At 46.9% G+C, this 13323-nt stretch overlaps 1 protein-coding gene across 1 annotated transcript in view; it reads right to left on the reverse strand.

Annotated features, from left to right (window-relative positions):
• Positions 1-13323, reverse strand: part of LOC139365236 (myosin-11-like) — a 65672-nt gene that overhangs the window by 22787 nt on the left and 29562 nt on the right. The window contains exons 14-25 of the mRNA XM_071102736.1: positions 12655-12828; positions 12055-12228; positions 7010-7124; positions 5830-6023; positions 5581-5702; positions 5377-5446; positions 3706-3866; positions 3182-3290; positions 2803-2934; positions 2174-2380; positions 956-1093; positions 66-189 (exon numbers count right to left, since the gene is read on the reverse strand). Of these exons, the coding sequence (XP_070958837.1) occupies positions 66-189; positions 956-1093; positions 2174-2380; positions 2803-2934; positions 3182-3290; positions 3706-3866; positions 5377-5446; positions 5581-5702; positions 5830-6023; positions 7010-7124; positions 12055-12228; positions 12655-12828 (1720 nt within the window). The remainder of the gene's footprint in view (positions 1-65; positions 190-955; positions 1094-2173; positions 2381-2802; positions 2935-3181; positions 3291-3705; positions 3867-5376; positions 5447-5580; positions 5703-5829; positions 6024-7009; positions 7125-12054; positions 12229-12654; positions 12829-13323) is intronic.

Consider the following 13323-nt stretch of genomic DNA (forward strand, 5'->3'; position numbering starts at 1 on the left):
CTGACTGACTGATTGATGCCAGGGGTGAGGGGTCAGGGGTTAGAGGTCAGAGGTGAGTAACTCACCCTCCAGGTCTGAGATCATAGACTCATGTTTGTTCTTCAGCTTGGTCAGGTTCTTAGACTTCTCTTCTTCCTCAGCCAGGTTAGAGCTGGAGTCTGCTATTCTCTCCTCCAACAGTTTACGCTCCTGAAAAACAACGGATAAAAGAGAGAAAGGTCAGGGTTCAGAGGTGAGGGGTCAGGGACTGTGCTATTCTCTCCTCCAACAGTTTACGCTCTACAGATAAAAGAGAGGAAGGTCAGGGTTCAGAGGTGAGGGATCAGGGACTGTACTACTCTGTCCTCCAACAGCTTAGGCTCCCGACAAACAACACACAGCAGGGAGAAAGGTTAATCAGAGGTCAGAGGTGAGGGGTCAGGGACTGAGTGCTACATGCTCCTTCAACAGCTCAAGTTGCTGAGGAACAGGAGAACAGGGAGGAAGATCGGTGGGTGGGTAGGTGGGTGGATGGTGTTTACTGAGACAGGGGTGGAGAACAGAGAGGAAGATCGGTGGGTGGGTGAATGGTGTTTATTGAGACAGGGGTGGAGAACAGAGAGGAAGATCGGTGGGTGGGTGAATGGTGTTTACTGAGACAGGGGTGGAGAACAGAGAGGAAGATCGGTGGGTGGGTAGGTGGGTGGATGGTGTTTATTGAGACAGGGGTGGAGAACAGAGAGGAAGATCGGTGGGTGGGTGAATGGTGTTTACTGAGACAGGGGTGGAGAACAGAGAGGAAGATCGGTGGGTGGGTAGGTGGGTGGATGGTGTTTATTGAGACAGGGGTGGAGAACAGAGAGGAAGATCGGTGGGTGGGTGAATGGTGTTTATTGAGACAGGGGTGGAGAACAGAGAGGAAGATCGGTGGGTAGGTGAATGGTGTTTACTGAGACAGGGGTGGAGAACAACACACCTTGAGTAGTTTGTTATTCTGGTCCTCCATGATGACAACGTCTTCCTCCAGTTTCTTGACCTTCCCCTCAACAGTCACCTTCTCCAGCTGCAGCTTCTGACGAGAGTCCTCCTCCTCTGACAGGTGGGCCTCCATGGCCTAAAACACAGAGAGGAGAAAGGGATGAAGAGGAGAGAGAGAGAGGGACAGGGAGGGGCGATATATAGGATAAGAGTTTGTGTGTTTTCTGTTCCCAAATATAATGTTTTAATAAAGGTTAGGTTTCAACCCACATGGTCTCTGTCACTCCACCTGACCCACAACAGGGCCTCCACCTGACCCACAACAGGGCCTCCACCTGACCCACAACAGGGCCTTCACCTGACTCACAACAGGGCCTTCACCTGACCCACAACAGGACCTCCACTTGACCCACAACAGGGCCTTCACCTGACCCACAACAGGGCCTTCACTTGACCCACAACAGGGCCTCCTCCTGACCCACAACAGGGCCTCCACCTGACCCACAACAGGGCCTCCACCTGACCCACAACAGGGCCTCCACCTGACCCTCAACAGGGCCTCCACCTGACCCACAACAGGGCCTCCTCCTGACCCACAACAGGGCCTCCACCTGACCCACAACAGGGCCTTCACCTGACCCACAACAGGGCCTCCACCTGACCCTCAACAGGGCCTCCACCTGACCCACAACAGGGCCTCCGCCTGACCCACAACAGGGCCTCCACATGATCCACAACAGGACCTCCACCTGACCCACAACAGGGCCTCCACCTGACCCACAACAGGGCCTCCACCTGACCCACAACAGGACCTTCACCTGACCCACAACAGGGCCTTCACCTGACCCACAACAGGGCCTTCACCTGACCCACAACAGAGCCTCCACCTGACCCACAGCAGGGCCTCCTTCACCTGACCCACAACAAGACCTCCACCTGACCCACAACAGGGCCTCCACATGATCCACAATAGGGCCATATGACCCACAACAGGACCTTACATCTATACCAGTCTATGGATAAGGGCAGAGTGCAGTCAATCCACCATCCCCTAACTTCAGCATTTCCCAACCAGAAACCAAAGGAAGTCAATGAACCCGGTAATATCCATATTAGCATTTCATGCCAAAGTTTCTGATTTTGTCCATTTTGACTCATCACTGATATACCAGAGTTGAAAAGGTCATCGCTCGGTAGCCATTTTGGATCTGCCCACCTGTAGTTGCTGCTGCATGTCCTTCCTCTCCTGCTGCAGCTGTGTGGCTCTCTCCTCCTCCTCCTCCAGCCGCGACTCCATCTCATGGAGCACCTCCTCCAGCTCCTGCTTCTTGACCTCCAGACGAACCCTCATCTCCTCTGCCTCAGCATACAACTCTGTCTCTGCCTGAAGCTTCTGCTCCAGTTTAGCTCGCTCCTCTACTACCTAGAGAGAGAGAGAGTGTGTGAGTGTCTCCACCTCACCTGTGTGTGTGTGTGTCTCCACCTCACCTGTATGTGTGTGTGTGTGTGTCTCTACCTCACTTGTATGTGTGTGTGTGTGTGTGTGTCTCTGCCTTACCTGTGTGTGTCTCTGCCTTACCTGTGTGTGTGTGTCTCCACTTCACCTGTGTGTGTTTGTGTGTCTCCACTTCATGTGTGTGTGTGTGTGTGTCTCCACTTCATGTGTGTGTGTGTTTGTGTGTGTGTGTGTGTCTCCACTTCACCTGTGTGTGTGTGTGTGTGTCTCCACTTCATGTGTGTGTGTGTGTGTGTGTCTCCACTTCATGTGTGTGTGTGTCTCCACTTCATGTGTGTGTGTGTGTGTGTTTGTGTGTGTGTGTGTGTGTGTGTGTGTCTCCACTTCACCTGTGTGTGTTTCTGGGAGATTTCCTTCAGTTCCACCTGGCTCTTCTGAGCCAGATCCTTGGCAGACTTCAGCTCCTCCTCCTTCTGACCCATTTCTTCTTCCTGTCGTGTCACCTGGAGGAGGGGCTTCACCTGCGGGACGACCAATCAATGTTTACATAAGAGCCGAGATATCAAAACAAATCAACCAATCAAAACTATGATATACTCAACAAGTGATGGATGTGGCAGAACATCAACATGTGTGTGTGTGTGTGTGTGTGGGTGTATGTGTGTGTGTGAGATGTGTGTGTGATGTGTGATGTGTGTGTGTGTGTGTGTGTGTGTGTGTGTGTGTGTGTGTGTGTGTGTGTGTGTGTGTGTGTGTGTGTGTGTGTACCTTGGTGAACAGCCTCCACCACTGCCAGTTCTTCAGGACCAGGTAGACGGCACAGTTCCTCTGAATCACCTTCATAGCAGTCAGCTGGGCCTGACGCTTACTAAACGCTCTGTGGACAGAAGTCACATCAGAGTGTGTCTGCTATCATGCTGCTGTGGGCGCGACTGGCAACGCTACCTCACGGGTGTAATGTGTCGATGTGAGGGTCCCAGTGTGGGGAGCCCAGGCTGGAAACAACACTGTTACACTAACCTACTGGCAACGCTACCTCACGGGTGTAATGTGTCGATGTGAGGGTCCCCTGTGTGGGGCCCAGGCTGGAAACAACACTGTTACACTAACCTACTGGCAACGCTACCTCACGGGTGTAATTTGTCGATGTGAGGGTCCCGGTGTGGGGAGCCCAGGCTGGAAACAACACTGTTACACTAACCTACTGGCAACGCTACCTCACGGGTGTAATGTGTCGATGTGAGGGTCCCGGTGTGGGGAGCCCAGGCTGGAAACAACACTGTTACACTAACCGGCGCGACAGGAAGCTCCTAGCGTGGGCCTGGAAGGCGATGATGACCACGGTCAGTTTAAGGTCCCTCTCCTCCTCCAGCTGGGCTAACACTCCTGTTCTGAAGAACATCTTACTCTGACCAATACGGAACAGATTAGGGTCCAGGTCCAGGTGCTTCATCTGGAGAGGAAGTCATAACACCTTTATCGTGGCACCTTTATCGTGGCACCTTTATCATAACACCGTTATCATGACACAGTTATCCGTTATCATAACACCTTTATCATAACACCGTTATCATGACACAGTTATCCGTTATCATAACACCTTTATCATGACACCTTTATCGTGACACCGTTATCCGTTATCATGACACCGTTATCTTGACATCGTTATCCTAACACCGTTATCATGACACCGTTATCCGTTATCATGAGACTGTTATCGTGACATCGTTATCATAACGCCGTTATCATGACACCATTATCATGACACCTTTATCATGACACTGTTATCATGGCACCGTTATCATGGCACCGTTATCATGACACCGTTATCATGACACCGTTATCATGACGGCGTTATCATAACACCGTTATCATGACACCTTTATCATAACACCTTTATCATAGCACCGTTATCGTGGCACCTTTATCATAGCACCGTTGTCATGACGCCGTTATCCGTTGTCACAACACCTTTATCATGACACCTTTCAACACAAAGGTCCCTTTAGAATAACTCTTTACTTATCCAGAACTAAGGTAGAAACATTTGTCCTATTTAGTTCATTGCTCAACTTTAGGTTTTCTAAAAAGTGCAGGTTCAAATGTGCCAAAAGGTTTTTAGGCTCAGTGACTGTATCAGTTAGATCCACTCAGACGTATCAGTTAGATCAACTCAGACGTTTCAGTTAGATCAACTCAGACGTTTCAGTTAGATCAATTCAGACGTTTCAGTTAGATCAACTCAGACGTTTCAGTTAGATCAACTCAGACGTTTCAGTTAGATCAACTCTGACGTTTCAGTTAGATCAACTCAGACGTTTCAGTTAGATCAACTCAGACGTTTCAGTTAGATCAACTCAGACGTTTCAGTTAGATCAACTCAGACGTTTCAGTTAGATCAACTCAGACGTTTTCAGTTAGATCAACTCAGACGTTTCAGTTAGATCAACTCAGACGTTTCAGTTAGATCAACTCAGACGTTTCAGTTAGATCAACTCAGACGTTTCAGTTAGATCAACTCAGACCTTTCAGTTAGATCAACTCAGACGCTTCAGTTAGATCAACTCAGACGTTTCAGTTGGATCAACTCAGACGTTTCAGTTAGATCAACTCAGACGTTTTCAGTTAGATCCACTCAGACATTTCAGTTAGATCAACTAAGACGTTTCAGTTAGATCAACTCAGACGTTTCAGTTAGATCAACTCAGACGTTTCAGTTAGATCAACTCAGACGTTTCAGTTAGATCAACTCAGACGTTTCAGTTAGATCAACTCAGACGTTTTCAGTTAGATCCACTCAGACGTTTCAGTTAGATCCACTCAGACGTTTCAGTTAGATCCACTCAGACGTTTCAGTTAGATCAACTCAGACGTTTCAGTTAGATCAACTCAGACGTTTTCAGATAGATCAACTCAGACGTTTCAGTTAGAACAACTCAGACGTTTCAGTTAGATGAAATCACCATTAGTTGACAAGCCTGTTTCCCGTCCATGAAACCCTTTGGGATGCAGTTGGCTGCTAGGATCTCATAGCTACAAGAAGAGGAAGAGGAAGAGGAAGAAGAGGAAGAAAGAGAGGAAGACAGAAGGAAGAGAACACGTTGTTATGTGTTAACTACACAGACACGATCGTGGTTCCTTAACGTTGGTGTTAGAACGTTCCTCACCGTTGTCGGAACTCTTGGAACACGATGCGGTTGGGGAAGCCCTGTCTGCAGATACGGATCCCTTCCAGAACCCCGTTACACCTCAACTGTTCCAGAACCAGGTTAGCATCCAGCTTCCCTGCCTACACACACACACAGGAAGAATGAGGGAGAGAGAGAGATCAGAGGTGACTCAAGAGAGAGGAGATGAATTGAGGAAACGTATAGAAATAGCGGTAAGTGTTTTGGGTAAGGGGGATAGTGTCCTACCCTCTTCTCGTGGTTGGGGATGATACAGCGTATGAAGTTGGGCTGTGTGTTGTTCAACGTGGTCATCAGTTTGCCCAGGGATTCCTTGTAGAGCTGGCCCACTGTCCTGAACATGCCCTTCTTAGACTTGGTGGCGCTGGGGGCCGAGCTCTCTGACATCTTGGTAATGGTCTCCAGACCCACCACATGGTCCACTGGAAACAGAACAGGGATTATTCATGATCTCTGAGAAGAGAGGCTAGGGGGGGGAAAGGTGAGAGGAGGAGATGAAAGAGGAGGAGATGAAAGAGAGAGGCAGGGAGAAAGAGGAGGAGATGAAAGAGAGAGGGAGGGAGAAAGAGGAGGAGATGAAAGAGAGAGGGAGGGAGAAAGAGGAGGAGATGAAAGAGAGAGGGAGAAAGAGGAGGAGATGAAAGAGAGAGGGAGGGAGGGAGAAAGAGGAGGAGATGAAAGAGAGAGGGAGGGAGAAAGAGGAGGAGATGAAAGAGAGAGGGAGGGAGAAAGAGGAGGAGATGAAAGAGAGAGGCAGGGAGAAAGAGGAGGAGATGAAAGAGAGAGGCAGGGAGAAAGAGGAGGAGATGAAAGAGAGAGGGAGGGAGGGAGAAAGAGGAGGAGATGAAAGAGAGAGGGAGGGAGATAGAGGAGGAGATGAAAGAGAGAGGGAGGGAGGGAGATAGAGGAGGAGATGAAAGAGAGAGGGAGGGAGGGAGATAGAGGAGGAGATGAAAGAGAGAGGGAGATAGAGGAGGAGATGAAAGAGAGAGGGAGGGAGAAGAACAGGTGACAGACAAGAAGGAGAGACTGAATACTGAAGTAGAATACTGATGAATACTGATAGGAGTACAGTAACAACACATGTCTACTGATAGGAGTACAGTAAAGTGAATAGGTAATAGACAACACATGTTTACTGATAGGAGTACAGTAACAACACATGTCTACTGATAGGAGTACAGTAACAACACATGTCTACTGATAGGAGTACAGTAACAACACATGTCTACTGATAGGAATACAGTAAAGTGAATAGGTAGTAGACCAACTGTGCTTGCATCCTAAATAGGACCCTATTCCTTATATACAGTGCACTACTTTTGACCAGAGTGCTATGGGGCCTGGTCTAACGTAGTGCACCACATAGGGAACAGGGTGCCATTTTGGGACGCTTCCTGTGGCTCACCATCCTTCCAGAGGTCCTGTATGAAGGGGTTGGATGAGTTGTTGAGGAGAGCCGTCACGTTGTCATTCAGAGGGTCCATGTTCTTAGTCAGCCAGTTGGCCCCGTTGTAGTCCACCTATAACACAACCACAATACAACCACAATACAACCATAACACAACCACAACACAACCACAATACAACCACAACACAACCACAACACAACCACAATACAACCACAACACAACCATAACACAACCACAACACAACCATAACACAACCACAACACAACCACAACACAACCACAACACAACCACAATACAACCATAACACAACCACAATACAACCATAACACAACCACAACATAACCACAACACAACCACAATACAACCATAACACAACCACAACATAACCACAACACAACCACAACACAACCATAACACAACCACAACATAACCACAACACAACCACAACACAACCATAACACAACCACAACATAACCACAACACAACCACAATACAACCACAATACAACCACAACCACAACACAACCACAATACAACCATAACACAACCACAATACAACCATAACCACAATACAACCACAACACAACCACAACACAACCACAATACAACCATAACACAACCACAATACAACCATAACCACAATACAACCACAATACAACCATAACACAACCACAACACAACCACAATACAACCACAATACAACCACAACACAACCACAACACAACCACAATACAACCACAACACAACCACAACACAACCACAATACAACCACAACCACAATACAACCACAACACAACCACAACCACAACACAACCATAACACAACCACAATACAACCATAACACAACCACAATCATAACACAATATAACCACAACCACAACACAACCATGTTCTCCCGTCAGCCAGCTGGCACTGTTGTAGACCACCTACTGTATAACACACATATGTCAGAGTCAAGGCCCGCGGGCCACATCCGGCCCGCAAGAAGGTTTTTTACGGCCCCTGGGATGATCTTGATTTATTATTAGAACCGGCCCGCAGCAAGCCGGCAGCCCGCAGATCTTTTACACGCACCAATACTACATTTCCCACAATGCAAAGGTGACGCACCGAGCAGTAGGCTGCTTCATTTCAATATTTATTGGCACAGCAGTCGTCAGCATCACAGTAAAATTAACTTTCAGATACCCATCAAAAATGGCAAAACGGAAGGTGGATACTGAGAACCGGGGGTTTCAAACAAGGTGGGAGTCGGAGTATATGTTCACGAAGGTAGCTGGAAAACCTGTGTGTCTTCTGTGTGGAGAAAGTGTGGCGGTACTGAAAGAGTATAATCTGAGACGACATTATGAAACGAAACACGCGGACACACACGCGGACGCAACTGTCAAGGCCAGTTTTATTTTGGCAGAAGAGATCGCTAAATCAGCCCGGCCATTTACGGAGGGGGATTTCATCAAAAACTGCATGATTAAAGTTTGTGACGAAGTTTGCCCAGAAAAAAGGCAACTCTTTTTAAATGTGAGTCTGAGCAGAAACACCATTGCCGAGAGAGTAGACCAGTTGTCCATCAATCTAAAAGAGCAGCTTGTGAAAAAGGGAAAAGATTTTATTGCATATTCCTTGGCTGTGGATGAGAGCACCGACATTTCTGACATTGCCCAGTTGTCAATTTTCATCCGCGGAGTGGACTCCAACCTAAGCGTGACAGAGGAGTTTTTGGCTTTACGTCCTATGCATGGCACAACTACGGGGCATGATTTGTATGAAGAGGTGTCAAGATGTGTAAATGAGATGGAGCTGCCTTGGGAAAAACTCGTGGGTTTGACAACCGACGGAGCACCTGCGATGTGTGGACACAGGAGCGGACTGGTGGCGAAGATACGGGAAAAGATGCAAGAGGAAAACGCGACAGGTGAGCTGACAGCTTATCATTGTATCATACACCAGGAAGCGTTGTGCGGTAAAGCCTTGAAAATGGAGCATGTAATGAGCATCATCACGCGCACAGTTAACTTTATCAGAGCCAAAGGTTTGAATCACCGCCAGTTCAAGGCATTTCTGACGGAGTTAGAAACGGAGCATGGTGATTTGCCTTATCACACAGAGGTGCGATGGCTAAGCCAGGGAAAGGTGCTTCAAAGATGTTTCGAGCTTCGTGAGGAGATTTGTCTGTTCTTGGACAGCAAAGGGAAAGACACAACACAACTCCGAGACGAAATGTTTCTGTGTGAAATGGCTTTTCTGTGTGACATTACGAGTCATCTGAACGCAATAAACTTGCAGCTGCAGGGTCGGGATCGTGTCATCTCTGATATGTACAGTACAGTGAAGGCATTTAAAACCAAACTGACTCTGTGGGAGACGCAGATGCGGAAAGAAAATTTGAGCCACTTTCCCAGCTGCCAGACCATGAAAGAGAAGCTCTCTACCAGTGCGTTCCCGAGCACACAGTTGGCTGATAAAATAGGTATGCTTGCCGCTGACTTTCGACGCCGATTTGCTGACTTTGAAGCACAAAAAAGCAGGTTGGAACTGCTCGGTAACCCATTTGCTGTTGACGTGGAAAGCTCACCACCAAACCTCCAAATGGAGTTGATTGACCTCCAATGCAATGATGCACTGAGGGCAAAATATGCGGCAGTGGGTGCTGCGGAGTTCGCCCGTTTCCTCCCCGGCACAATGCCCCAGCTGCGCATCCAGGCTGCTCAAACGTTGTCTATGTTTGGCAGCACATACCTGTGTGAACAACTGTTTTCTTTGATGAACCTGAACAAAACATCACACAGAAGTCGACTTACTGCTGAACACCTCCACTCAATTCTGAGGATTTCTTCAGCTCAGAGCCTTACCCCGAACATTGATGAACTTGTGGAAAAGATGGGACACCACCAAGTATCACCCTCAACCTCAAACAAGTGAACATTACTGTGCAATCACATATTTAGAGTTTTTACTCAGTTCAAGTTTAAAAGTTAAAATTTTATATTTGTTTTCACTGCATGTTACTTCTCCTTAAACAAAGTGTTGTTTTTGATTAATAGATTTTTGCACTTTATTTTTTTGTATTTCAATCCAATTATATTTTAAAAATATTTCAGTTGAGTGGATGATAGAAAATTGCTATTATTGTTTTTTCTTTGAAGTAAATTTAGCCCACTTTTGCTAAAATAGAAAATATAGTCTACTGATGGTGCCTTGAATACCGGTTTCTTTCATTTAATGTTCATGTTATGGGGATATTTATATAAAGGAAATTTGTCTTTTGTGTCTGTTGAAAATTAAAGATTACTGACAGAGCCATAAGAAAATATTGCTTTATTTATCTGATCATATTGTAATATATTTGTTAGGTTTTCAGTAGGTTCAATTAGGTTCACTAGACTATATGCGTCATTTAAAATTTTTTCAATGAACATTCGAACAGTCCGGCCCTCGTCTTGTAGCTGATTTTTTTATTTGGCCCTCCGTCCATTTGACTTTGACACCCCTGGTATAACACAACCACAACATAACCACAACCACAACACAACATACACACAACCACAACATAACCACAACCACAACACAACATAACCACAACACAACCATGTTCTCCGTCAGCCAGCTGGCACTGTTGTAGTCCACCTACTGTATAACACAACATAACCATAACATAACCATAACACAACCACAACATAACCACAACACAACATAATATAACCACAACCACAACACAACCATGTTCTCCGTCAGCCAGCTGGCACTGTTGTAGTCCACCTACTGTATAACACAACATAACCATAACATAACCATAACACAACCACAACATAACCACAACACAACATAATATAACCACAATCACAACACAACCATGTTCTCCGTCAGCCAGCTGGCACTGTTGTAGTCCACCTACTGTATAACACAACCACAACACAACATAACCACAACACAACATAGCCACAACACAACCATGTTCTCCGTCATCCAGCTGGCACTGTTGTAGACCACCTACTGTATAACACAACCACAACATAACCACAACCACAACACAACATAACCACAAGCACAACCACAACACAATATAACCACAACCACAACACAACCATGTTCTCCGTCAGCCAGCTGGCACTGTTGTAGTCCACCTACTGTATAACACAACATAACCATAACATAACCATAACACAACCACAACATTACCACAACACAACACAACATAATATAACCACAACCACAACACAACCATGTTCTCCGTCAGCCAGCTGGCACTGTTGTAGTCCACCTACTGTATAACACAACCACAGCACAACATAACCACAACACAACATAGCCACAACACAACCATGTTCTCCGTCATCCAGCTGGCACTGTTGTAGACCACCTACTGTATAACACAACCACAACACAACATAACCACAACCACAACACAACATAACCACAAGCACAACCACAACACAATATAACCACAACCACAACACAACCATGTTCTCCGTCAGCCAGCTGGCACTGTTGTAGTCCACCTACTGTATAACACAACATAACCATAACATAACCATAACACAACCACAACATTACCACAACACAACACAACATAATATAACCACAACCACAACACAACCACAACACAACACAACATAACCACAACCACAACACAACCATGTTCTCCGTCAGTCAACTGGCCCCATTGTAGTCCACCTACTGTATAACACAACCACAACACAACCACAACACAACATAACCACAACACAACCATGCCGGCCTAGTGAAGACCTCTTCAGACAGAAATATATCATCTCATCTCACCCTGCCAGCCTAGTGGAAAACTCTTCAGACAGAAATATATAATCTCATCTCACCCTGCCAGCATAGTGGAGAACTCTTCAGACAGAAATATATAATCTCATCTCACCCTTCCAGCCTAGTGGAAAACTCTTCAGACAGAAATATATAATCTCATCTCACCCTGCCAGCCTAGTGGAAAACTCTTCAGACAGAAATATATAATCTCATCTCACCCTGCCAGCCTAGTGGAGAACTCTTCAGACAGAAATATATCATCTCACCTTGCCAGCGTAGTGAAGAACAGAGAAGGCAGTCTTGTCTTTGAGTGATTTGGGTTTGGAGAACTTGCAGTGGGACGTGTGTGTGTTCATCAGCTTCTCAACGAAGGACAAGTCTGTGGCTTTAGGGAACCAGCACTCCTCGTCCAACAGAGCCAAGATACCTGGAGGATTGTTCTAGAAGGGTGGGGAGAGGGTTAGCTTTAGGGAACCAGCACTCCTCATCCAACAGAGCCAAGATACCTGGAGGATTGTTCTAGAAGGGTGGGGGGAGGGTTAGCTTTAGGGAACCAGCACTCCTCATCCAACAGAGCCAAGATACCTGGAGGATTGTTCTAGAAGGGTGGGGGGAGGGTTAGCTTTAGGGAACCAGCACTCCTCATCCAACAGAGCCAAGATACCTGGAGGATTGTTCTAGAAGGGTGGGGGGAGGGTTAGCTTTAGGGAACCAGCACTCCTCATCCAACAGAGTCAAGATACCTGGAGGATTGTTCTAGAAGGGTGGGGGGAGGGTTAGCTTTAGGGAACCAGCACCCATTCGTATGTGCAGGGCTGCAGGTCCAATGTGTACAGTATGTGTGTGTCTCTGTGTGTGTGTGTTACCGGTCTCTCGATGAGCTCGATGCAGGGCTGCAGGTCCAGGCCGAAGTCTATGAAGGCCCAGTCGATCCCCTCTCTCTTGTACTCCTCCTGCTCCAGGATGAACATGGTGTGGTTGAACAGCTGCTGCAGACGCTCGTTGGTGTAGTTGATGCACAGCTGCTCAAAAGAGTTGTCCTGAGGAGAAGGTACATAGTGGTTTACACAGAGCTACAGTACCGTGGTAGTCCCTGAGGAGAAGGTACATAGTGGTTTACACAGAGCTACAGTACCGTGGTAGTTCCTGAGGAGAAGGTACATAGTGGTTGACACAGAGCTACAGTACCCTGGTAGTTCCTGAGGAGAAGGAGAAGGAACATAGTGGTTTACACAGAGGTACAGTACCGTGGTAGTTCCTGAGGAGAAGGTACACAGAGGTTTACACAGAGCTACAGTACCGTGGTAGTTCCTGAGGAGAAGGTACATAGTGGTTTACACAGAGCTACAGTACCCTGGTAGTTCCTGAGGAGAAGGTACATAGTGGTTTACACAGAGCTACAGTACCGTGGTAGTTCCTGAGGAGAAGGAGAAGGAACATAGTGGTTTACACAGAGCTACAGTACCCTGGTAGTTCCTGAGGAGAAGGTACATAGTGGTTTACACAGAGCTACAGTACCGTGGTAGTTCCTGAGG

The sequence above is a fragment of the Oncorhynchus clarkii genome, chromosome 13 (assembly GCF_045791955.1).
Source record: "Oncorhynchus clarkii lewisi isolate Uvic-CL-2024 chromosome 13, UVic_Ocla_1.0, whole genome shotgun sequence".
Taxonomy (NCBI): Eukaryota; Metazoa; Chordata; class Actinopteri; order Salmoniformes; family Salmonidae; genus Oncorhynchus; species Oncorhynchus clarkii.